General features: G+C 46.7%; 1 protein-coding gene across 3 annotated transcripts in view; it reads right to left on the bottom strand.

The window, feature by feature from the left end:
• The window catches only part of YWHAQ (tyrosine 3-monooxygenase/tryptophan 5-monooxygenase activation protein theta), a 266,005-nt gene that overhangs the window by 68,244 nt on the left and 172,451 nt on the right, over positions 1-25,310 (bottom strand). For all 3 annotated transcript variants that reach the window (XM_044079179.1, XM_044079184.1, XM_044079191.1), the window contains exon 5: positions 4,447-4,542. In XM_044079179.1, the coding sequence (XP_043935114.1) occupies positions 4,447-4,542 (96 nt within the window). The remainder of the gene's footprint in view (positions 1-4,446; positions 4,543-25,310) is intronic.

The raw sequence follows: 25,310 nt of genomic DNA, 5'->3' as shown, positions 1-25,310 counted from the left end.
TCGGGCCTTCCCCATGTCTGTTATGAGTAAGATGATGTCTGGGTGCAGCATCCATGGTAGTTCTGCTTAAGCTGTCTGCCAGTGTATTGTCTTTCCCTGGCATGAACTGGGCCTGTAGTTGTATATTGTGTTTCAAACAAAGATCCCATAGATTCATAGCCAGTCTGCATAGAGGGTAGGAGCGAGTGCCTCCTTGCTTGTTTATGTACCACATAACTGTGGTGTTGTCTGTCCTTATTAGCAGGTGACCTTGCTGGAGAGGTTTGAAAGCCTCAATTGCATGCATCACTGCCAGCATTTCCTTTTGGTTTATGTGCATTTGCAGCTGCCCTTGAGACCATAGTCCTTGGATACATTTGTCCTCCATGTGTGCTCCCCAACCTCTGTCTGAAGCGTCCGTGGTGATGGTTTGGTTTGCTTTTGGTTTGATGAAAGGCAACCCTCTGTTGGTCTGGCAGGCTTGAGCCCACCACAGGAATTCCTTCTGAAGGCAAGGTATGATTGGAATCAGAGTTTCTAAGCTGTGACTATGCCGAGTCCATACACTCCTTAGGTACCATTGCAATCTTCTCATATGCAGCCTGGCTTGTGGAATTAGTATTATGCAGGATGCCATGAAACCCAGGGCCTGCAGGATTTTCCTTGCAGTTAGCTGAGTTTGTCTTGTCAGATTCTTGAAGTAATCTGGAAGAATTCTGCTTTTCTTCTGTGAGAAAGGCCATTTGGGTGGCTGTATCTAGATCTGCACCCAAGAAGGTTATCCTTTGGGATGGTACAAGTCTTGATTTTTGGATGTTGACTGTGTATCCCAAGGCCTGTAATAGCTTTATGGCATAGTCCAAGTCTTTTAACAAAATTTGTCTTGCTGTCCGCTTGTATCAGGCAGTCGTCCAGATATGGGTAGATTTGAATCCCCTGAAGTCTGCAGTGTGCAATTACTGATGCCAGGCATTTCGTGAATACTCTGGGCACAGTAGATAAGCCAAAGGACAATGCTGACAATTGATAATGCTCTGATCCTGCAAGAAATCTGAGGCGTCTTCTGCAACTTTGTCGAATGGGGACATGCAGATATGCCTCCTTGAGATCTAGAGTCACCAGCCAAGACTCCTTGCCCAGCATGGGAAGAAGCTGCTGTAGGGTCAGCATCTTGAATTTCAGCACAATGAGGTAAGTGTTCAATGCGGACATCGAGAATAGGCCTCCATTGATTTTCTTTCCTTGGAACAAGGAATAGCCTTGAATAAAAACCTTGGCCTTGTTCTGAGAGGCACCTTCTCTATGGCTTTCATTTGTAACAATTTGGTGATTTGCTTCAAAGCCTCCGCCCTCTGATTTGGTGGCAGATCTGGCATTCCTTTTCTTTTTGGCAATGTGTGGAAATGGAACCTGTAGCCTTTGTCTATTACTTGCAGTGTCCCATGAGTCCCTTGTAATGTAATGCCAATTTTCTGAAAATAAAGAAAGCTTTCCGCCCAATGGTGCTTCTAATTGAGCCCTGGTTGGCGGAGTCAAAAATAAGTCATTGTGCTTGTCCTGGTGTTGCAGATGTTGTTGCTGTTCCTGCACTACCTCTCTGGTTTGGTGGCTGCCACTGACTGCCTCTGTAGTGGCCTCTAGCTTGCCTTCTACCTCTGGTACGCTTGTTCCTGCCTCTGATCTTTCTGAGTCCGGAAAGGACCAATTCTTAGTAGGCCAATTTCTGCTGAATCTCTGTGGTTGTACCTGCAGAAAGTCCTTCACTGTTTGCACAGATTTTGCCTTTTCTTCAAACTTCCAAGACCTCCTGGGCCGTAGAACCAAATAATTTGTTTTTCCATTGGAGCATCCAGGAGCTTAGCTTTAACATGGTCCGGTAGAGATTGTTCCTTCAACCAGGCATGCCTTCGTATAACTGCCCGTCATTGCTGACCTACATGAAGCTTCCAGTGCATCATAACCACATTGCAAAAAATGGTTGCTAACCTGCTGTGAGTTATGTAACAGATCCTGAAGTGATTTACGGTCAAGGGGCTCAGGAGGAAAGTTTCTTATACAATTCATCTAACAAATACTCTTGGTAATGAATCATATGGAATTGACAATTTAATGCCCTCACGGAAAGAGTTGCAGAAATAAAGTTTCTTTCCCCATCGCTCTAAAGCTCTAGATTCCCTTTCAGAAGGTAAAGGATTTTTAGCAGTGGCAGCTGCCACCCCTTTTGGGCCCTGAGAAATGGTTTCTGGGTCTGCAGAGTGGGCCTTGTACAGGTGAAAATGAGAATCCGGGACCCTGTAGTACCTATCAGGTTTGGCAGGAGCCGGAGGGAGAGAATCAGGGGCTGTACTAGCATCAGAGTACACATCAATAACATTCAAAACAGGAGGAATTAGCCAAAGGCCTATGCTGAGGTAAATGCAAAAAGGTCCTTAATCTTTTTCTGGAGTCAGAAAAATCCTGGCCCTGCCATTAGAAATGTTCTCAGATTGCAGTGTCTCACCAAAAGAAAACTCCTCAGGAGGGGAGGCCGAAGGAATAGATTCTTCAGCATCAGAATCCTCGTAGGCCGAATAAGCCTCCTGCTGGTGCTCTAACACAGATTCATCTGTAGACTCATCTGAAGAGTGGGGGGTCACAGGGCTCAACCCTGAGCCTTTTTTCTGGAGGTGGGAGAGGGCCCCTGTCCGGGTGAGGTTGAGAACCTCTAATTAAGGAGATAAGATCCTCTGCTAGGCTGAGAATTTGAGTGCTGGTAGAAGGCCCCTGAGAGGTAAACCTGGGAGGCAAAGCTTTGGCAAGTTTGTCAGCTTTAGCCCTAGAGAAGGCCTTAATGGACATGGATGCAGGGGGTCTGGCTGCACCACGTGCAGGGGTGGACTTATCTAAAGGGATGGTGTCGGACATGTCCTGGACACTGGTTTCCGAAGGTAGTGCAATAACAGACTCGGCCGGAGCCTGAGGCAGAGGTAGTCTGTTGTAAGGTTTCGGCAACAGGAAGCAAGAGACACTCGCGGTAGGCCTGACCGAGGTTTCAGCCGAAACAGCGGGCCGCGAGGGTCGGTCCTTGTCCTTCCGTTTAACTACATGTGAAGTCGGAGTCTGACGGCATTTTATATGCAAAACTAGCCCCAAAATATTCCTCTGCAAACTCCGACAGACGCCTAAGTGTTCGTCGGTTGAAGGAAGCACAGGCCGAGACGTCGTGGTCCAGGCCTAAGCAAGGGAGGCAGTACGAATGGAAATCCTTATGAGGTATTTGTTTCCCACAAGTTAAACAATTTACTTTATCTGACATCGGCTGAGGCATGAAAGAGTCCCCAACGGGGTACTTAGCTTTTTCGAAGTCTTTGGTAGCTGAATCAAAAGAGCTGGCCGACCGGCACTTGAACTGCTTCTGCTTCGGGCACCGCGCGGCAAGAAAGACTGAGGAAGATGGCGTTGGCTGATGCTTTTATACCCCATATGCTCTGACGTCGGGGAAAGTGCAACATCAGCAGAGGCCAGACCCAGACTTTGGAATCCGGCCGACCGAAGGGCTGCCTGAGGCAGGACAACCCATATGCTATGACTGCAGATGCATCCTTGAAGGAAATCTGTAAATTCACTCCTGGGGCAGTCTAAAATGAATTGGGACTCCCAACACAAAACCCAATACCCTGATAATTCTGCAGATATATGCGGTATTACGATGGTCACATCCTGGGTCTTACTGGCTAGGCTTATAAAGGCTCTTGTGCCAATAGCCAGCTATGAACCTATAACCCTTACCACTACAGGACAGCAGACAGCCTGCCTTCAAGGGGGAAGGCACACTGCTCGAAGAAAAAAAAAAGACTTTCAACCACAAGTGATCAAAACTGCTAATGTCAAGTTTGTGTAAGACCACAAACAGTGGGCAAAGAAGCCCCTGTTCCCAGTCAGTATATAAACTGAGTGGGGGCACAGTCCACATGGAGACTAGTTGAGCTCCTCCCAGTACTTGCATATTGATAATTATCTTTTAATGTAAGTGTACTTTTGCATCTTGATGAATTACATAAGTCTACCTGGCCTGGAGGGGAAAAAGGTTTCCAGTGCCAGACTAGACATGAGGCTTCCTACCTGCAGCTAAATGTTCCAATATTAAGAACTACTGGAAACAGCAGCCTACATGCAGGTCACCATTAACAGTGCTTTACCAAAACCAGCTTTATACCCATGTGCTTAGAATGGGAAAAAGCTAGGAAGGAGTGCTGTATGGAAACAAACGTCATTTTACATTTGTGCTAAGGAAAATGTCTTTACTCAAGTGAAGTGTGGATACATACCAGTATGGTGTGTTAACATGCCCAAATGACCTAGGTGAAGCGGAAAGGGGGGACAAAACTGGTTAACAGTTTAAATATTTAGTGGGTCACTGCTTGTGAAATGACCTGGCAATATCCTAAAACTGGAAAAATTGAGAAAGTATCCCTGGTAAATACATACCGTTAAGTTGTCTCTAAGTAATTGCATGATCAGAGTACTGTCTTTGTAAGAATCTTCATTCAGTGTGTCAAGTTCTGCGATGGCATCATCAAAAGCCTGATTAAGAAAAAATTAACACAAGACAGGTCACTTCAGCTGGATATACAATTTCAGTCATATACTAAAACATTAAAAAGCTACAAAGTTACCAAATGTCTTCAGCCCAGGAACACGTCTATCTGCCAATTACTCGCTACACAGTATACACACACCAATTTAACTGCAGCACAATATACACAGGTGTGCCTTTACAGTATAAAACTGCTGCCTCCTCATGCTGAAGGGATTAATATGACAGAGTAAAGCAAGCATTCTGAAGTGTTAATTTTATGGAAGCAGCCAGAATACGCTCCCCCCACCCAAACATGGCCCTAAAAGCTAGTCTTCTCACTCAAAATCTCAAGACTTGCAAGTCACCATGTAGAGGCCTCCAACGTGCACAAGAGTGCCGTGCTGTGCCACCCCCCCACCCAACAGAAGCTGAAATACTACAACAAGTTCTTGGGGATGAGGAATGCTGGCCAGAAACAAATACTGCAGCAACAATTTTTTTATTAGAAGATCTATACTTGCGTTCACCACATGGATCACTGCTGTAAAGACAGCTTCATGGACAAGGGAATACTTAAGCATAGCAGTAGCATGACCAGAGTGCCCGAAGGAGATTATGTACCCCACAGAAATAGTGAACTCAGTGGAGAACTCTACCTTTCCCCTGGATTTAACAGTCACGAAGTATGGACTGCAGTTCAAATGGCCATTACACACGGACATCTTTGAAGAAAAAATGACAAGTCTTTCTCACTTGGCCTTGGTGTTTTCATGGTTGCTTTAGATGAAGGCTGGCCGCGCTGCACTACCTGGTCACCCAAGTAAAAGTAAAGGTTTAAACTGCCTCAAAATTTACAGCAACTTAAAACATCCATACCAAGTCTCAAATTGGAGGTGCTTCGCCATGGGCCACATCAACCACCAGTTTTGAATATTGCCTGTTGCCCCCCCCCCCCATCTCCAAGAATTCTTGTAGCTGCACACTGTTCAGAAATGTGCACTTTATTGTGCATGATCTTACAGAAGTGACGTTTCCCCAGACTATATTCAGATAAGCAGTACCTGTTAATAGGTTCAGTGTACAGCGTCTTCATAAAGGAGTGCAAGATTCTGCCGGAACAGAAGTCAGTGCTACTGTTGGGGGGGGGGGGGGGGGTCAGACTAAACATCTTCAGAGCTTATGACAGGACAGGTTATAAGGACAAGATCAGCTTCAGACTTATTTTCAGAATGGATAAGACATATGGGGGTGGCCTGCAGAAGTGCTGAGCTGTCAAGTGGATAACCATAACAAAGTGATGGATTATGCAGCACCTGGACAGCCACTCTTAAGGCTCTATAGGTTCATACTAGGCTCTGCCCAAGGGCATTTATAAGCCTAGCCAGAATGTTTGGCTTTCGCCACCCATTTTAAATTTATTTTGCTATGCCCTTTTTCGGAGTTGGTATACTGTGCCTCTGTCGAACAGGGACACACAAGTGATACCTGGGGTAAACCTACGATCTCCCATCCACTCAAGATTCCTCTTGGACAAGAAATGAGGGACTCTGCCTAAAGTGGACTGGGATTTTATTCCAGAGTGAAGGGAGCCTCTGGGTTATGAATCTGTCGCTCCAGCATGTCCTACTTATTTCAGTGCAGAGGTTAAAGTCTCGAGCGTGTAGCTCGATGGGATTTGGATTTTCTGAGGTGCAGCATGTCAATTAATTCCGGGTTGGACATAGCTTTATATGTCAGGCACAGATCGCCTCTGAACAGGTGGTATGCCACAGATTAGAGCTGGAGTTTCTTTAACCGGGCAGCATATGGCATCTGTTTGAGCCCTTTGATCCTCTTGGTGAGGTACTTTTGGGGTCTTTCCAGTTGCTGCAGGTGTCTGGTAAGGTACATCCCAAAAGGGGCATTGTACTCAATTATGGGCCTGATGAGGGAGGCACCATGACCTCTCCCCTGATCTAGATGTGAATCCCTTCATGATTAGGTGGGCTATATAAAATGTTTTTCTAACCACTTTGGCCACGTTGTTGTCAAATGAGATTGCCATCAACTTGGGTCCCCAGGTCCTTAATTACATCTTCCGTACTTAATGGAAGATCACCCATGTGGTAATTTGTGGGCACTTTTTTTCCAAAGGGGATGACTATACACTTTGGCATTTAGCTTGAGGCCATGGCTCTGGCACCAGTTGTGTTTCTAGAAGGCCCTTTTGGAGGATGCTTGGGTCGGCTGGATAGTATTACGGCACCCAGTTTGCAGTCATCTGCAAACTTGGTCAGCCACAGTCCTTCCATGCTGGCCTGTACCTCCAAGAAATATATACAGAATAAGAGAGGTCCCAGGACTGAGCCTCGTGGGACACCACTTGTAACAGATTTGGAGTCCGACATGGCTCCAGCAATTCTAACCATGTGGGTTCTCGGTCCTTGAGCCAGTTTGCAATCAGAGTGACATAGGGGTTTATATTTAAACTGGTGAGCTTATCTATAATGCCCGAGTGGGGTATTGTATCGAAGGCTTTTGCGAGGTCCAGGTAAGCTGTGTGGATCACCTTCCCCTTGTCAATGGCCTTTGTGACAGTTTCAAAGAAATCAACCAGGTTGAAGAGGCAGGATCTGCCCTTAAAGCCGAAAGTACAGTTTTGTACCTACCATAAATGTAGATGTTCGAAGATCCACATTGCTGCAGTCCTAACACTTGGGGTAGTCCGCTGTCCCAGTCGGCCCGAATACCAAAGTATAAGGCTGACGGTCAGGGCGCATTAGTCTGACGTCAGGACATCAGGGTACAAATGCGCATGACAGACGTCATATCCTCAGTCTTTTCTTGCCCCAGATGTCAGAAGACCCTAAAAAGATAAGGCCAAAACCAAAAAACACAAAACACTCCTGTACCAAATATATATACAATATATACAATTTACAAAAGTACAACCCCACCCACACAACCACCCCTAAACACAGAGGGGAAGGAGGGAGGGTAAATTGGACTGCAGCAATGTGGATCTTCGAACATCTACATTTATGGTAGGTACAAAACTGTACTATGTTCTTCATCACACATTGCTGCAGTCCTAACACTTGGGTAGAATCCCAAAGCAGAGGTAAGGGAGGCTGGCAAATCATAAAGAAGCTGGAGCTGTCAACATGCCCTGCAAAATAGCCGTGGCAAAACCAGCCCTAGATTTAGAGTAGAGAGGAAGGTGGTAATGCTTAGAGAAAGTATGCACTGAACTCCAAGTAGCTGCCTCCAAAATATCCTTAGTTGCCACCCCACTTAGAAATGCTGTTGAAGTGGTAGTAGCCCTAGTGGAATGAGGCCTAATCCCAGCTGGAATCTCCTTGCCATGATGGGAACAACAAAATGCAATGCAAAACCCAATCCACTTAGAAATAGTTTGTTTTGACACAGGCTTGCCCTGAGAACTCAAAGCAAAAGAAACAAACAACTGCTGAGACTGCCTAAAATCCTTAGTCCTGCTTAAATAATAACGCAACTGCCTGTGTACATCTAAAGTGTGCAAAATCTTTTCCCCCTTATTTTGGGGATCTGAATAAAAAGTGGGCAAATGAATAGTTTGGTTTAAAGCCACACTAGAGACCACCTTAGGCATAAGGGAAGCATTATTACGTAATGATACCCTATCCTTGTGGAAAATCAAAAAAGGCTCAACCGCCATAAGGGCCTGCAATTCAGAAACCCTTCTTGCAGAAGTAATGGCCAACAAAAAAGCAGTCTTCCATGACAAGTATTTCAATTCAGCAGTAGCCGCAGGCTCAAAAGGTTGTAGAGTAAGTTTCTCCAACACAAAATTGAGGTCCCAAGCAGGAGTAGGAGCTCTACGTGGGGGTCTTATATTCTTTGCCCCTCTAAGAAATTGCTTGAACAAAGGATGAGAAAACAATGGTGGGTCAAAATCATAGTGAGCTGAAATCGCTGCAGCATGAATCTTAATGGAAAAAACAAACCTTTGTCCAATAACTCAGTAAGATACTGAAGAGCCACACTCAAATTAGGCTCAGAAACCTCCAAATCCTTTGCTGCACTCCAAAATAAAAATCTCTTCCATTTTTCTGCGTACACTTTCCTTGTACTAGGTCTTCTGGCTTCCACAATCACATTCAAAACTTGGAGGAAGCTGAGACCTGCTGTGTTTCAAAACAGAATATGCCAGGCTGTTAGATGGAGAGTGAAGCTTGACATTGAGTAGATGACCGTCCCTCTGAGACAATAGGTGTGGAATCAAAGGTAAAGGCCATGGAGGCTTCCTTACCAGACTCCTCAGTAATGGGTACCAGTGTTGCAGAGGCCAATCTGGAGCTATTAAAATCATCCTTGGCTTGTCTTGTCTGACCTTTAGGAGTACCTTTGGGAGGAGAGGCAGAGGTGGAAAGGCATACACATGAAGATTTTTCCAACTGAAAGAAAGATCATCCACTTTCCAAGCTGTGTGATGAAACCTTTTAGGTGCAAAACTTTGGCAGCTGGTGGTTTAGTGGAGAAGCGAACAGATCTATGTCTGGAGTTCCCCATGACACTCAATTTCTGAAATACATGAAGATCCAGTTTCCACTCGTGGGGATCCATGATTTGCCTGCTTAACACATCTGCTAAGGAGTTCTGTGCTCGGCAGAAACCTTGCCTGAAGATTTAGTTGCAAGCTGAGCGCAGTCTCCCATAAAATCATTGCTTGCCTGCATAGAGGATAAGAATGAGTTCCCCTTGTTTGTTGATGTACCACATGACAGTTGTGTTGTCTGTTAGAATCAACACCTGCCCTGGAAGTAGTAACTCCTTGAAAGCCATTAATGCAAACTGGACTGCTAACATCTCCTTCATGTTGATATGTAGATGCTGTAGTCTGGCAGGCCACTTGTCTTGTATCCACTTTCCATTCAGATGAGCTCCCAAGCTATGTCTGAGGCATCTGTCGAAGAATTTGACTCGCCTCTGGCCGGGTCACAGAGAGTCCCTTGTTTAGGTGACATTCCTGAGCCCACCACAAAAATTCCCTTTGAATGCAAGGTATTATTTGAATGACAGTGTCCAAATCCTGGCAGTGCTGTGTCCATACATTTTTGAGATACCATTGCAGCTTCCTCATATGCAGTTTGGCATTGGGAAGCACCAGAATACAAGATGCCATGAACCCTAAGGCTTGAAGGACTGTCCTTGCAGTCAGCCCGGACTGAAGAGATAGTTGAAGTAAAGAGACAGATTCTTTTGTTTGTCCGGGGTTAAAAAGGCCATCTGGGCTGCTGTATTCAGTCTCACACCCAGAAAGCACATGTCTTGAGAGGGTACTAGACTGGACTTTATTTCGTTCACAGAATACCCCAGGCATCTTAGCACTGCTATCACATATTCCAAAAGTTGAAAAAGGTCTTCCTTTTCTTGAGCCAGAATCAGGCAGTCGTCCAAGTAAGGATAGATTTGTATGCCTTTTGTCCTGAAGTAAGCTATCACTGGAGCCAGAACTTTTGTGAATACTCTGGGCGCAGTAGATAAGCCAAAGGGCAATGCAGAGAACTGATAATGAGAATTCCCAGCTCGAAAACGCAGATACTTCCTGCAACTTAGTCTGATAGGCACATGAAGGTAAGCCTCCTTGAGATCTAAAGTTACCATCCAATGATCTTTTCCCAGCAGAGGTAAAAGCTGTTGCAACGTCAACATCTTGAACTTGGGAATGTCCAGATAAGTGTTGAGGATAGACAAATCCAAAATTGGTCTCCACGTGTTCCCCTTCTTTGGTACTAGGAACAGGCGAGAATAAAATCCTAGGCCCCTTTCTGGCACAGGAACTGGCTGAATGGCCCCTATTTGGAGTAACAGAGAAATTTGCTTGTGAGCCTCTTTCCTTTGTAGAGGAGGAATGTCTGGCATGCCTTTGAAAGGAGGCAAGGTATGGAAATAAAACCTGTAACCGTGGTGAATGATATCCAATACCCATCTGTCTTGGGTAATTAAACTCCAATTTTCTTTGAAAAGTGGCAGCCTTCCTCCCAAAGGTGCTGCCAGACGAGAAGGCTCTGGCAGCTGAAAAGGCAGGTCATTGGGTCTGTTTACGAAAGGACTGACCCCTGCCCTCACCAGAAGACTGAGCAGGTGAACTCCCTGTTCTAGGCCTAAAAGAACCTTGAGCTCTGCCCCTGCCACGCCTAGACCTACCCCTAGACTGGGAATCATAAGAAGGATATGTCCACCCCTTAGTAGGCCAATTTCTACTAAACTGGAGGCTGAACCTGCAAAAAATCTTTAACAGTCTGCATAGACTTAGCCTTGTCCTCCATTTTCTTTAAAACTGCTTCCACAGGCGAACCAAACATCAGATTGTAACTGAGCATCTAAAATCCTTGTCTTAACATGCTCAGCCAAATTCTGATCCCTCAACCAGGCGTGCCTGCGAAGAACAGAACCAGTGGCAGCCACCCTCGAAGAGGCCTGTACAGCATCAAAACCACATTGCAAAGAATGCTTACCCACCTGTTCAGAAACATGAACTAAATCCTGCAACTCTTTACACTCAATACCTTCTGCCAGAGCATCCACCTTAGACTTCAATTGTGAAAGGAGATAATTTTGGTATTTTAACATGTGGAACTGGCAATTCAAAGCCCTCATGGCTAAAGTGGAAGTATACACCTTCTTTCCCCATCTATCCAAAGCCCTTGCCTCTATCAGGAGGAACAGGATTTTTAACAGAAGCCTTAACACCTTTAGGCCCCTGAGAAACGGTTTCTGGGTCTGCCCTAGGACTCTTAAAAAGATACTTATGAGCTTCAGGCACCCTATAATACCTATCCGGTTTAACTGGGGCAGGAGGCAAAGAATCAGGGTTCAGGGAAGCCTCTGCAAAAACATCTTCCACCACATCCAGAACAGGAGGTATAGCCAAAGGCCTGTGCTGGGGTAAAACAAAATTCCCTAGCCTTTTCCTGGAATCAGAAAAATCTTGACCTTCCCATTTAAAATGCTCCCTCATGGAATGAAGAGTCTCTGAAAAGAAAAATCCTCAGGAGGAGAAGCGAAGGAGTAGAATCATCTACATCAGAATCAGAATAAGGAGGATACTCCTGCAAGTCTTCAGCCGAAGACTCAGAAGCCTCGAACACTGCTCAAAACTCTCAAGCTCAGGTTCCACCCTAGGCCTCTTATCAGGAGGGGCATAGAACCTCTAATCATAGTAATCAAATCTTCTGCCATTTTAAGCATATGTTTCTTAGGCAGAGACCCTGAAGAAATAGGAGAAACCCCCACTGAAGTTAAACCTGGCCTGCCTCTCAAGAAGCCTTGGAAACAGAAGGGGAGGGCCTAACCACCTTAGGAAGGGAGGGGAGAACAGCTACCTGAGAAGCCCCCTCAGCCTGGCCTACCTCCTGAGAGGAAACATCCTGTAACAGTAAAGTCTCTGAGACTGCAGAGAGACTTCTGGCAGAACCTCCGGCTCCACCGAGCCCTCTAAAGAACCGACGTCCGGGACAGACGGTTCTTCCAACCTAGGCTTTGCTGCTTCGGGCGGAGCATCCGACGGCATTTTATAATTACAACGCTTCCCAAAAACTAACCTGGCACAGTCTAGCCTTCTCTTAATAGTGCGTTTGTTAAATCTAGCACAAGAGCGACATCCAACAACGTCGTGCTCAGGCCCTAAGCAAGGTATACACAAGGTATGGTAATCCCTATGAGGTATCTGCTTCCCACAAGAAATACAATTATTCACTTTTTCTGACATCCGGTTAAATACTGAGGCAAGAAAAAACCAAAATATTCCCCAACGGGGTACTTTGCCAACTTTGATTCGGTCTGAAACTCCGACTTCAGAAAATTTCAGAACGCCAACCTGCACTCGCAAAACTGCTTCTGCATCGGACCATGCGGCAAAAAAGACTGAGGATATGACGTCGGTCATGCGCATTTGTACCCTGACGTCCTGACGTCAGACTAATGCGCCCTGACCGACGTCAGCCTTATACTTTGGTATTTGGGCCGACTGGGACAGCGGACTACCCCAAGTGTTAGGACTGCAGCAATGTGGGATGAAGAACATCTGGGTAGGATCCAGTGTCTGTAGGTCCCCAATATCTTTATTTATGAGGTCCATGATGATCCTTTCCATAGCTTTGCAGACCAAGCTAGTCAGACTTATGGGGCGATAGTTTCCAGGATCCGTTGAGGCACCACCTTTATGGAGAGGAATCATTGTTGCTGTACGCCACTCTGGGCACATATCCTGTAGTAAGGCTGAGACAGACTGAACAGTAGTTTTATGTTTGGGTTTAGCTCTTCTTGGGAGTTCATGTAGGACGCAGCCCGGGACACTGTCTGGTCCCATTGATGCTGTGTTTTTTTGCTTTGAAGAGGGCGGCTCACCTGAGCATCTGAGATGTCAGGGGGGCAGCACTCTGCTGGGATAGATATTTGCCCTTTTGGTGGGGGGGAGTTTGCACCAAACCTATCAGCTAGGATGTTGGCAATGCCTGTGGGTTCAGTGTATTTGTCATTTTGGACTAATTCTGAGCATATCTGGGAATTACCACCCAGGTTCCTAACAAAGAAAGCCTTGTGATTATCCTTAGTGTCCTGTGCAATTTTAATTTTTCTCTCAAAGCTGGCCTTAGACAAATTTTATGAGTGCCCGTAGTTTTTTGCTAATACTGATCAGTGATGCCATCCCTTTTTGGGATTTTGCTCCATCATTTAGTAGCTTTCTTCTATTGTATAGTTTATTTATGGCTGGGGTCCACCAACAGGACGTCTGCCTTTGGAGGACTGGGTCTTGGTTTTATCTGGGATCGCATGATCCATGCGTTCCTGAAGGTGTTCATAGAATGTGTTTATAAAGGATTCTGCGGTCTGGGCCATATTTTCCACAGGCCCAGGGGCTTTGAAGGATTCCACCTCGGTTTTGAGGAGTGTGAAATTTGCTTTAGAGAAGTTTTTCACTGTGGTTTTCTGGGCAGGGGGTGGGGTCGGGATGTGAATATCCCGTGAGAGTTTATGGTCTGATCTTACCAGTGAGGGATACACTTCTGGTCTGGAGCACAGAGTCCCCATGTTGGGGATTATCAGGTCCAGTACGTTTTCCCCTCTTGTGGGAGTGGTAAGTTGTTCCATAGCATTTGAGTTTATAAATTCTAGGAACCTTTGGGCTAGGGTGTTTGAGCTAAAGTAATGCTCCCAGTCTATGTTTGGGTAGTTGAAATCGCCCAATATAATGGTGTTTGGAGAGACCCTCATTTTCCAGTGTTCTCAGGAAGGCCGAGTGGGGTTCCTGGGTTTGGGAGGGTGGTCTGTAGCAGGCTATAAACTGGAAGACAGTTTTACCCACCATTAGTTGCACATGGATAGTCTGATGCTTCGTGCTTTGCCACCAACCTGGAGGTGTGGTGGTCTGATGAATATCGATACTCCCCCTCCTTGTGGTTCGGTCCAAGTTTTGGGGCCAAAAAGCATGGTATGAGGTCTAACCTGGTAGTGCTGGGGTGCTCTCGGGAGCCCTGAACCAGGTTTCTGTTACTGCACAGATATCCATGTTCTCCATGCTAAGGAGAGTTTCGAGTGCGTGCATCTTGAGATTTAGACTTCTGGCGTGGAGTAGCATTACTTAGTTTCTTATCCCTTGTGATATCTATGGGAGGTGGGTTTGCCTTTTGAGCCTTGCCTAAAAAGAGGCACTATGGGGGTAGCAAGAGCCTTTGCCAATATCCGAAAGCCCAGGGGTGACAAGTGCAATCCGTCCCTAGCGAAGCATCGTGGCTTGTTGAACATATCATCCCAAGCTGACAGGCATTGGATCCCCTACTATAAAGTACTTCAGAACAAAAAGCACCAAGTATGAAAGCTCTTCCAGTGGCTAAGTTTTACTAGTATTACTTCCCTGCCCAGATCCCACAATTTTGCAGGCTACCACATTATCTAGACAGACTATTCATATAAAAACTTGCTGCCCAATCATTCCTGCAAAACCCCACATCCAGATTTTAGCAGTCTGACGTAAACTAGTTTACATTAGAAAAGCATCTGTCCAACTTACAGACCAGCAGAGCATATTTTTAAAACCTACCAAGTGTAGCTTACTGGTACAGAACCCTTCTCAAACCCAGTTAACATGACAACCTCAAATATAAAATAACTGCAAATACTTTACCCAATTATATCCTTGAATTGGAGTCAGTTACCAATGGCTCAAATGTAATACTAGCATTTGATAGTTCAGTAAAGGCTGGTTAGGAGGAAACACAAAGGTTTACCAAGATCCACAAAAAGCAAGATGTTTACACTGATTAGAAATAAACGGGATCACACGTTGTCACATTTGGCCAACCCAAACAAAAACTAGTGAGCCAGACCAAGTTAGGCAACTCACTTGCCTTTAGTTTAGGTAGCATAGACAAATCGGTTTAAAATTGAAATGGTAGGCCTGATCCGATAGACCTTCACCCTCGTTTGATATAACATTCTTCCAAGTGCTGGTGCTTCAATTATCTTACACCTTTAGTTCCTCAGTTTTACTTTCGTCTGAATAGATAAAGCTTCAGTTGACATGCCCCCCCCTCTTTTTTTTTTTAAATACCTCCAAGAAAATTTTTTTCTCAATTACTGGAAGCCATCTCAAACAAAATCTGAAGATTGTACTGCTTTTTGCCCAACACCTGCAGGATTGGAACATGGGCTAAACTCTTGGTTAGGCTTGTAAGGCCCTCAGGGCCAATAGCCTAGTAGCTACCCATGATCCCTCCCAGGCAGTGTTCTTCCATCTCCCCCCCCCCCCAGATTCTTTGAATCCAGAAGTTTCAATGGCACTGGGAAAAGAAGAAATTAAACTGCTGATCAGTCTGCAGCTTGAAGTCCTGCATCAAGAATCTTGGGCAATTACTAGCTTTTTGCAGTCCCACACTGCCCATAAGGAGAGGTCCACTGAAGTTCTCCCAGGGGTATGGGGTCCGCCACCAGACTAGTCCTATGCAAAATTCTGGGATTGAAAACCAAAATGTTTCAACTCTTGTGGTTCCAAGGAAAAAAGTTATCCTCCGACAGTTTTGCCCTTCTACTCGCTCCTGGTGATCATATTCACAGCTTGAAGAGCAAACAGCACAAATGCTAGAATGTCTAACAACCAGGACAATAGGAAATGGACAGAGGTGCTCTTCGTGGAAAGAGCTGTGTAGCAGTCACTACTACAGGACCTATAGTGGGGCCTTTGCTCTAATACAGCCCATTCCTGTGAGAAACAGGATCGTCAGGTTATCTAGGAATCTGCTCAACTACATCAGGTTGCTTCAAAGCCTGATGAGACCAAATCAAGGAGTTAAATAGGCAGGACCAAGACTGCAGACAAGCCAGCCCCAAGGAAGAGGTAATATCAAATCATCAACAGCATTGTGCATCCTGGCTTTCAAGTTTAGCACCCATTTGGACTACCACTCTTTCTAGGGGTGGTAGGGGAGGGGCTCTGCAGAGTCAGAACTGCTCCTAGCTAGGAATGGAGCTACATAAGCCTGCTCTGCCACTTTACTCCTCTTTCTACTTTTCCCTTCAGCCTGACAAGCTCACCAGGTCAGTCTCAACTCTGGGGAGCTCCAAGTCTGCAACTTTGCATTACTTGAACTGCTGGCTAGTGGGGGCCGGTTCTTAAAGTTGTCCAAGGCCCTGTGAAGATTTCTGTCTATACACACTGAACAGAGTGGATGGGCGTTTACTACAACTCTGATCTGAGATATACAAGTATTTTGTTTGGATTTATACTGATTGTTTCTAGCAATTGCCTGCTGCATAGTTTTTAGTGTATTTTATTGCTATTAACTAATCTGCACGGGTAACTGATTTGTTTGCAGTTAAAAGCATTCTGTAGAGTCTCTGCACCTTTATCCGTTTAAAAATAAGTTATGTACTCACCATAACGTTCCATCCGAGTAGGTAAAATAGAAGCTTTGATCAAGTCCCTTTGATGAGTGAAATGGTACTTTTAAGTAATTCAGCGGCAGCATAGTAAGTAATAAGCTGAGGGATCCCATCCGCTTCCATTATCCATGGACCTAGATTCCTTGTTAGGTGGATGGACAGGCACTGAAGGATCAGCCAGTTCCTTCTTTGTGGGCGCTACCACCCAGCATCCCACAGAGACTCCTTTTGATAAAAATTCTTTGTCTGATGGAGCTGCTTCATTTGTCAGCAACCTATGGGTCTTCGGATCCGTATCAGATCCGGCAGTTTCCAACAGCATAGATAGAGTTCCAAGCTCCTCCCCTACCCACAATCCCCTGCCAACCCAACCTGACCTCAGACAGAGTTTGCCCACAGCTAGATAAGCATACAAACTCACCCGCAAAACTAGCTACATACCCTTAGGAAGGTAACATCTCGAACATCCGAAGGTCAGGGGGACTGAGGGGGGGGGGGGGTCGGTTGCTGACAAATGAAGTTTACCTACTCAGATGGAACGTTATGGTAAGTACATAACTTATTAATCTGAAGTAGTTAACTTCATTTGTGCATCAACCTATGGGACAGTCCCCAGCTACCTAAACCTTGGGCGGTCCTCAAGGAAGGATGTTCCGGAGCACTGCAGAACCAAAGGATGCTCTCCCTCTGGAGACCATATCCAGCTTGTAGTGATTAATGAAGGTATGAGACAAAGCCCCATGTTGCTGCTGAGCAGTATCATCCAAATAGAGTCTAGAACGAAAGGCTGCAGAGGTAGAGAGACTGGGTAGAGTGGGCATGAACTCCTAGAGGTGTAGGCCGACCAGTACTTTCATATGCCAACAAAATACACTGAGAAATCCATCTGGACAGTGTGACTTTGGAGACAGCCTTTCCCAAGTTAAATTTGGCAAAAGTGAACAGCTGTTCTGATTGCCTATGATCAGCTGTTGTGTGTAAAAAGCGCAGTTGTCTGTGCAGGTCCAACAGATGTAAATGTTCCCCTTTGTTTTGGTAGTTGGGAAAAAAACTGGTAGGTTAAAGTACTGATTAATATTAGATTCGGATGCAATTTTTGGAAGAAAGGAGGGACTGGTCCTGAGGTAGACTGTGGAAGGACAAATAAGGTGGTTTTGCACAAAGGGCTTGAATTTCGGAAACCCTTCGGGCTGAGGTGATAGCTACAAGAAAGGCAGTTTTCCATAAGAATTTTAGATCTACTGAGGCTGCAGGTTCAAAGGGAGGGGCTGTAAGTGCCTGCAATACCAAAAAGTCCCAAGGAGGGACTGCTTCCCTCACCGGGGGTCTGAGTAAGAAGGTACCCTTCAGAAAGGCCTTGCATAATTTGGAGATAAACGGTCCAAGGTCGCTTCCTACGTGATAGTGAGACAGCCGCCAACTGAACCTTGACTGTAGAGGAGCTGGCGCCCTGCTTGCAGAGTCCCAATAGGAAATCTAACACCGTAGGCAACGGAGCTGTGAAAGGATCTAGATCTCTTGTGCTCCGCCCACTTCCATTTGCTATCATAGACCTTTCTGGTGGAGGGCTTATGCGCCGCCACCAGAATAGCTTTGACCTGGAAGAGATACTGGGAGTTCTCGCTAAGCTTGGAACTGGATCAACCAAGCCATTGAGCTTGAGGTTGTCTAGATTCTGGGTCGGAAGATCCAATGGGTGGGTTATGAGATCCAGAATGGAATCCAGGGAAGATTCACTAAGTGAGACCAAAGATATGGGAACCAAGCCTGGTGAGGCCAGAATGGGGCAATGAGGATTATCTTGTTCTGCAACAAGACTGGCTTTCTGAAGAAACTTCATCAGCAGAAGAGGAGGATAAGCATAAAGGAGACCAGGGGGCCAAGCATGCACCAGAGCATCTTGTGGGGATTCCCCGGGTGGGGGAATTGGAGCGAAGTAGTTGCATTTTGCATTTGAAGGAGAGGCGAAAAGATCGCAACAAGGTTGACCCCAAGTGGAGAATATCCACTTTGCTACTTTTGGGTTCAGAGACCACTCTTACGGCTAGAGGATGGTGCAACTCAGCTTGTCTGCTAGAATGTTGGACCGTCCCGGAATGTGCGTCACTGAGAAAGCGGTTGGTGGAAATCTCCCATTCCCACACTCTCATGGCCTCTCGACAAAGGGGATAAGACCTAGTTCCTCCCTGTTTGTTGATGTACCAGACTACTGCCATGTCTGGTCTGGATTGCAATCGTTCCTACGGGAAGGCTCTGTAGTGCTTGCAACGCCAAAAGCACTGCCCTCATCTCTAGGACATTTATATGCAGAGAGGTCTGTGCTGTTCCACGTGCCTTGGACTGACCTGCCCGCACAATGCCCCCCCCACCTGAGGCGAGAGGCATCCATGGTCACAGTGGTTAGGGGAGGGGGCCATGGCACCCCTTCTGGAGCTCTGGGGATTGGAGCTACCATAAGAGGGCCTCTTTGCAAACCCTGCTGAGGGGAATAGGGTGGTAGAGGGAAGACCACTGAACTTGGAGACTCCATTGCAGGACTCCTGTTCAGACATGCTATCAGCAATAGGTTGATTGTGGCCACCATCGAAACCAAAGCCCTCAGGACCAATTCTGCCAGGGGTGCCTGGGGGAGGAGGATGGCCCGCACATGGAGTCCTGAGGTCCGCACTCTGTCTGGAGTAGAGGGCTAGATGCCAGTTTGTGTCCAACCTTGCGCCGATGAAATCTATGGTTTAAGTTGGAGAAAGGGAAGACTTCTCTAGGTTGACAGTAATCCCCAGCCGGGACGCTAGGTGAAGAAAGGAGTTTCTGGCTGCGCAGAGTAGATGCCTTGCCGCTAGGTGAAGAAAGGAGTTTCTGGCTGCGCAGAGTAGATGCCTTGTGGGGGCAGTCAGGAGCCAGTAGTCTAGGTATGGGAAAACCTGAATGCATGCAGTCACAGGTGGGCCGCTATCACTGACAGAACTTTGGTGAACACCCTGGGGGCTGTGGTGAGACCAAAGGGAAGGGCCCTGAACTGGTAATGGCTGGCTCCTAGCTGGAAGCAGAGAAACCTCCTGGCCGGAAGCAGAGAAACCTCCTGAATAGTCTGTCCATCAGGATGTGGTAGTATGCATCCTTGAGGTCTATAAAGCACATCCAGTCGTTCACCCGCAGGAGGGGGAGAATGGATTGAAGAGTGACCATCCAGAACTTTTCCTTTGTTACCGACAGGTTCAAGAGGGATAGGTCGAGGATCAGTGGCAGAGCCAGGCCTGTCGCCTCATAACTACACCTGCTCCGCTAGCTCTAGCGGCCCCTTCCGTGGTGTGGGACAGTAGCCACATAGAGGTGCTAGAGATAGACCTAAGAGTGGCCATTCAGGAAGAGTACAGCTGTTTGTCCTCTGCCGACATGGACTCGAGGGGCGACGCGGCGTACTAAGTTCTCGCTGCAGTCATATGACGTGCCATATAGTTCTGTGACCTCACCGAGAAGGTAGCTGAACTAAACCAGCTTCCCTAATAGATCCATCGACCGATGCTCCTTGTCTGGAGGATGGACTGAGGGACTCTCCTAGGCTAATTCCCTTAGTGGCCACCTCCACCAACATGGCATCTACAGGGGTTCCCTTACTCCAGTGAGCTGTCGAAGGGTGGACTAAGTATCTTGTCAGGTCTTTTTGGGACTGGCTCCACAGTGTTAGGCTCCAGCTGGAGGAGACCCCCGAGAGGTAGACGGGCCTACCTCAAACACCTCCAGGAACACAGATTTGTCAGAGGTAGGCTTTGGGGCAGACCACCCCCCCTAATCCTGAGCATCTCCATGATGTCTCCAAATGAGACGTCCTCTGGGGGGTGATCTTGGGGAACCTTCCCCTTCCTCCATTGCACTTGCGCTAGTTAGGAATCTCCTTGGGGGGCTGTCTGAGGAGACATCAGCAATGTCATGTTCCAACGGAATGACCTGGGATGTGGGAGCAGGCTGTCCCTGGGACTGGCTGATGGAAGTCTGGCCCATCTGAGATTAGGTGCAGGGTGGAGCCGTAGCCAAGGCCGGGGGTCTGGAATCCGACAGAACCCTCTCCACCACGTTGAATGCTGAAGGAGAGCAGCTCTCTTGGATCCGAGAGCAGACCCACCCTCTGATCCGATGGGTGGATCGGGGCAGACACGGTCAGATCTGAAGGTCCAGTATGCTCCGACTGGTGCAGAGCCGAAGGCACACAGACCCTCTGATCCAAAGCTCAGCTGAGACTTCGGATCCGAAAAAAGGGACCAGACAGACTCTAGGGCATTGGCGCCGAAGTACCCGGTACAGTCAGCGCCAATACCCCCCGGCACCAATGCTACCTGGCTCTGAAAACTCAGAACCCAGGAAGCGGGTCAGAGAAGGAGCAATTGGGGCAAAAAAAAGGTTGTAGAGCTCCCCCCTGGAGGGGGGGGGGGCAGGAGCACTCCCCATCTGCAGCTGGGCCTGGAGGAATCTTATCCGGTCCAAGTCTGTCAGTCAGGCTTTGGGTGGATCTGGATGAGGCCACAGAGGCTGGACGGGAGTGCCGCCTCGATGGGGGCTGGGCCTCCTCCAGTCCTGGTGAAAAAGTGGAGACGGAGCCAAGGGGTGGGAAGCTCGGAAGTCCTGGAGGGAGAAGACCATTACGGTGGGGCCGATGAAGAGGCCTCGACCTGCCACTTGTGGTGCTCCTTCCATTTTCCTGGACTCCCTATCCTCCTGGCCCGAAGTGGGAGGTTGAGTCCCGGCCAGAGGAAGGGAAGCAGGAGTGGCAGTAGCTGCAGCAGGAGCCACCGTGGGACTGGCGGCCGAAGCAGTCTGGGGACAGCTGTCACGCCAGAACCAGCTTAGTCCTCCGGTCCTCAAGTATCCTGGGGTTGAACGCCGCATATATATATAAGCAACCTGACAGGTGTCCAACCTCAAGGCACAACATGCACTGAGTGCGGCCATCTGCCGGGGATAGCTTATGGCCACACTCGGTACACTTAGAAAAAACAGCTTTTGGGGCCTCAGACATAATGAAAAGAAAACACACGCTAGGCCCCAACACAGAGCACACTCCCTAACACACCGAGGGTTGGGAAGGAAAACTAAGATTAACAGGTAAAGGGAATTTTGTACACAACACACGCACACTGAATTTACAAAGAGAAAAAGGTACATTTCTCACAAAAGATGCTTAAGCCTAGAACTTTGATCAAGCTGCTGGATGAAACCACGGCAAACTAGATCTGGGGTCAGGTAGGGTTGGGCAGGGGATTATGGGTAGGGGAGGAACTTGGAGCTCTGATCTATGCTGTTGGAAACTGCCGGCTCGGATCCAATATGGATACGAAGACCCATAGGTTGACGCAGAAAGTTAACTACTTCAGATCTTTCATTTTGTGGCTGTAGTGTTTGTCTAAACAGTGTAGGCTAACAGCTTTTGTATTGGTCCCCACCCTCCCGTTTCGTGTCTTGTTATATGTGGCTTTGCAGTTGCCCGCCCCTACTGTAAATTTGATCTGGGACACTCCTTTGGCATTAGGTAGAATGAGCTAATGACACTAGACTGGGAGAACATCTGAGGCGGCCTGTTTTTCCCTTTTAAAAAGAAAAAATTGCCTGAATCGCCTTGTGTTCCGACTGCTTCTCAAACATTCTGGAAATAGAGTATTTTAGAGCATTCATTGTAACTAATTGCCTTACAACTCCCTAGGTTGCACTGTATCTGAACAGTTTTAGCTGCTTTTCTGTATATATAGACTTCTCTATGTACTCTAGCTACTTATTCTGCTGTATTACTGCCTCTTAGTTTTGGTTGTGCACTTGCCTTGCATCATTAAAAAAGCTTTAAATTGCTAATTTTGTAGAGTTTTAATTGCATTTACTGTTTAGGATTACACATTCAAGTGCCTTTTCTGTGTTTATTTACTGTACTATTGCATTTAGTCTTACCAGCAACAAAAAAATACCATTGTTGCTTGTTTCCCACCTTTCCTAGCCAGTCCATATCCCAGGCTTCGCTCGTCTCAGGACTTTATTTTGTGTTCAAAGCTATCCAGACCTTGCTGTGGTAGAGGGAAGTCCTACTGCTTGCCAGTGGTGAGCATTGTACTGCCTAATGTTAAAGGAGTGGTTTCCAGCTCTGAAATTGTAATTTTATTAGCCTTTTCAGGCCGATTTCCACCCCTTTCAATTTTCTGGATTAAAAACGTGTTGGCACATTTTTTGCATCATGCAGCACTGAGGCTACAGTTAAACTATTCCAGGTGCCAGAAAGTGTGCTCAATTTTCCCTTAGAACTAGCTGGTTTCTCAGTAGTAGCACTAAAACCTGAACCCCTGTGACTAGCACTTGCTATAGAACCTGCTGGGAAAGCACTAGAAGCCTGAAACTGATACAAGCACTCAACTCTCCTTGTCAATAAGGAGAAATTAATCGTAAGCACTAAACAGCCTATAATTGCAAAGTACCTTGCAAAGGTAAGGGAAAACGGCTCTTGTACTTTGCAAAAAAGCACCTAAATGTACAGTTGTGTACCTACCATAAATGATGTTGGGGTGTATTCACTGTTGCAGTCATTACACTTGGGTTATCCTGCTGGCAGGTGACCCAAGTTCCAAAGTCTTGGTCCGGCGTTGGTTGCTGTCAGTCGGTTGCAGTCACCTCTTCCCTGAAGCCAGTGCACCAGGGGTATAAAAGTTGCAACAGACACCATTTTCTTGCCCCAGATGTCAGGTGCCCCCAGACAGGAAGGCTGAAAAGATAAATATACCAAACCATGCATATAATACTATAAACATTTCCTTCATCTTCAAGCAAATACACCACAGGTTGTATAGAGTTGAGAAGTACAGAATAGTCCCAGCAGAGGGGGATGGTGGGTGGGTAACCTAGACTGCAACAGTGAATACACTCATCTACATTTATGGTAGGTACACAACTGTACTATGTTCATAGTGTTTCACTGTTGCAGTCATTACACTTGGGTAGAATCCCAAAGCTGGTTGGGTGGCTGGGTCTAGACTATTTGGTGACGCTAACAAGCCCTGCAGAACTGCAGTGGCAAAGCCTGCTCTGGATTTGGTGTAGATAGGTAGGTGGTAGTGCTTGGTAAAAAAGTGTGCACCGAGCTCCATGTTGCAGCTTAATACGTTTTTGGTTGGTACCCTTCTGAGGAAAGCTGCTGAAGTGGCTGCTGCTCTGGTAGAATGAGGCCTAATGCCCTTGGGCACAGATTTCCCATGTTGTGCATAACAGAAGTGGATGCAGTGTCCTATCCATTTAGACATGGTCTTTGTAATAGGCTTTCCTTGGAATCCTGCAGCATATGCTACAAACAGTTGCTCAGTTTTTCCTGAAAGCTTTTGTTTTGTCCAAAGTAAAATCGTAGCTGCCTGTGTATATCCAAAGCGTGCAGAAGTTTCCCCCTTTATTCTGGGGATTTGGGTAGAAAGTAGGCAAATGAATGGTTTGCCACATTGGATACCACTTTTGGCATGAATGTTGAGTTTGTCCTAAGAGAAACCCTGTCCTGATGAAAAATGAGGAAAGGTTCCACAGCCATCAATGCCTGTAACTCATTCTTCTCGCTGAAGTTACTAGGAGCAGAGCAGTTTTCCATAAGAATTTTAGATCAGCTGTGCTGGCTGGTTCAAATGGAGGTAGTGTTAGTTTTTCTAAAACAAAACTGAGGTCCCAAGTAGGTACTGGTGCTCCCCTAGGGGGGGTCTTACATTCTTCGCCCCTCTGAGGTACTGTCGTAGTAGAGAAAGTGAAAAAATAGGTGGATCCGTATTGTAAAGAGCTGAAATGGCAGAGGCATGGATTTTAATAGATGAAAAAGATAGGCCTTTGTTCAACATCTCAGTCAGGTATTGTAAAATCTGAGGTATACTAGGGACCAGTGGGTCGAGCCCTTGTGCCTGGTTCCAAGCACAGAATCTCTTCCATTGTTCTGCATAAGATTTCCTTGTGCTGGGTCTCCTGGAATTACATCCATAACAGCTTTAGACAGAGGTGTAGTCCGAGTGGCTACATTATCTGCCAGGTTTTAAAGGTCCTGAGTTGACTGTGCATAATCTGTTTTGCTTTGTCAGAAGAGGAGGGATTTGAGGTAGAGGCCAAAGTGGGCCTTGGGACAAAGTCTTTAGGATTGGGTACCAGTGCTGGCGTGGCCAGTCTGGTGCAATCAGGATCATTTTTGGCCTCTCTGACTTAGAAGCACCTTGGCGAGTACAGGCATTGGGGGGGGGGGGGCATAGAGACCGTCAGGTTTTTCCAGCCGAATGACAGAGCATCCACTTACCATGCTTGAGTGATAAGTCCTTGTGCAAAATTTCTGTATTTGGCAGTTGTGAGGGGAGGCAAAAAGATCTGTCTGGGCATCCCCATTCCCTTATGTTGAACACTTGTGGATTTAGCTTCCATTCGTGAGGATCCATGAGATTTCTGCCTAGTTCATCTGCCAGTGTAATTTTTGTTCCTGGCAGGAATTGTGCTTGCAGATGTACCTGGTAGGTCAGTGCTGTGTTGGCTTGTCTGCATAGGGGGTAGGAATGTGTGCCCCCTTGTTTATGCACCACACAACTGCAGTATTATCAGTCTTTATTAATAGTTGTCCTGGATGTATTAGGTCCTTGAAGGCTGTCAGGGCATTCTGTACAGCGAGCATCTTTGATTGATGTGAAGATGCATTTGTTCCTTGGGCCAAGTGCCCCGAATACTTTTTCCTGCCATACGTGCTTGCCAGGCATAATCTGATGCATCCATTGCTATTGTCTGCCTGGCTGAATGTCAGGTGAAGGGCTGTCCCTTGTTTAGGTGACCGGCCTGGGACCACCATCGAAACTCCTGTTGTAGGCAGGTCAAGGTTATCATGGCTTCTAGGCTGTGA

This window comes from Protopterus annectens, chromosome 1.part1 (genome assembly GCF_019279795.1).
Source record: "Protopterus annectens isolate FY-2018-M chromosome 1.part1, PAN1.0, whole genome shotgun sequence".
In the NCBI taxonomy this organism is placed as follows: Eukaryota; Metazoa; Chordata; order Ceratodontiformes; family Protopteridae; genus Protopterus; species Protopterus annectens.
The sequence above is the reverse complement of the archived record's forward strand: the minus strand, read 5'-3'. Positions and strand labels throughout refer to the sequence as shown.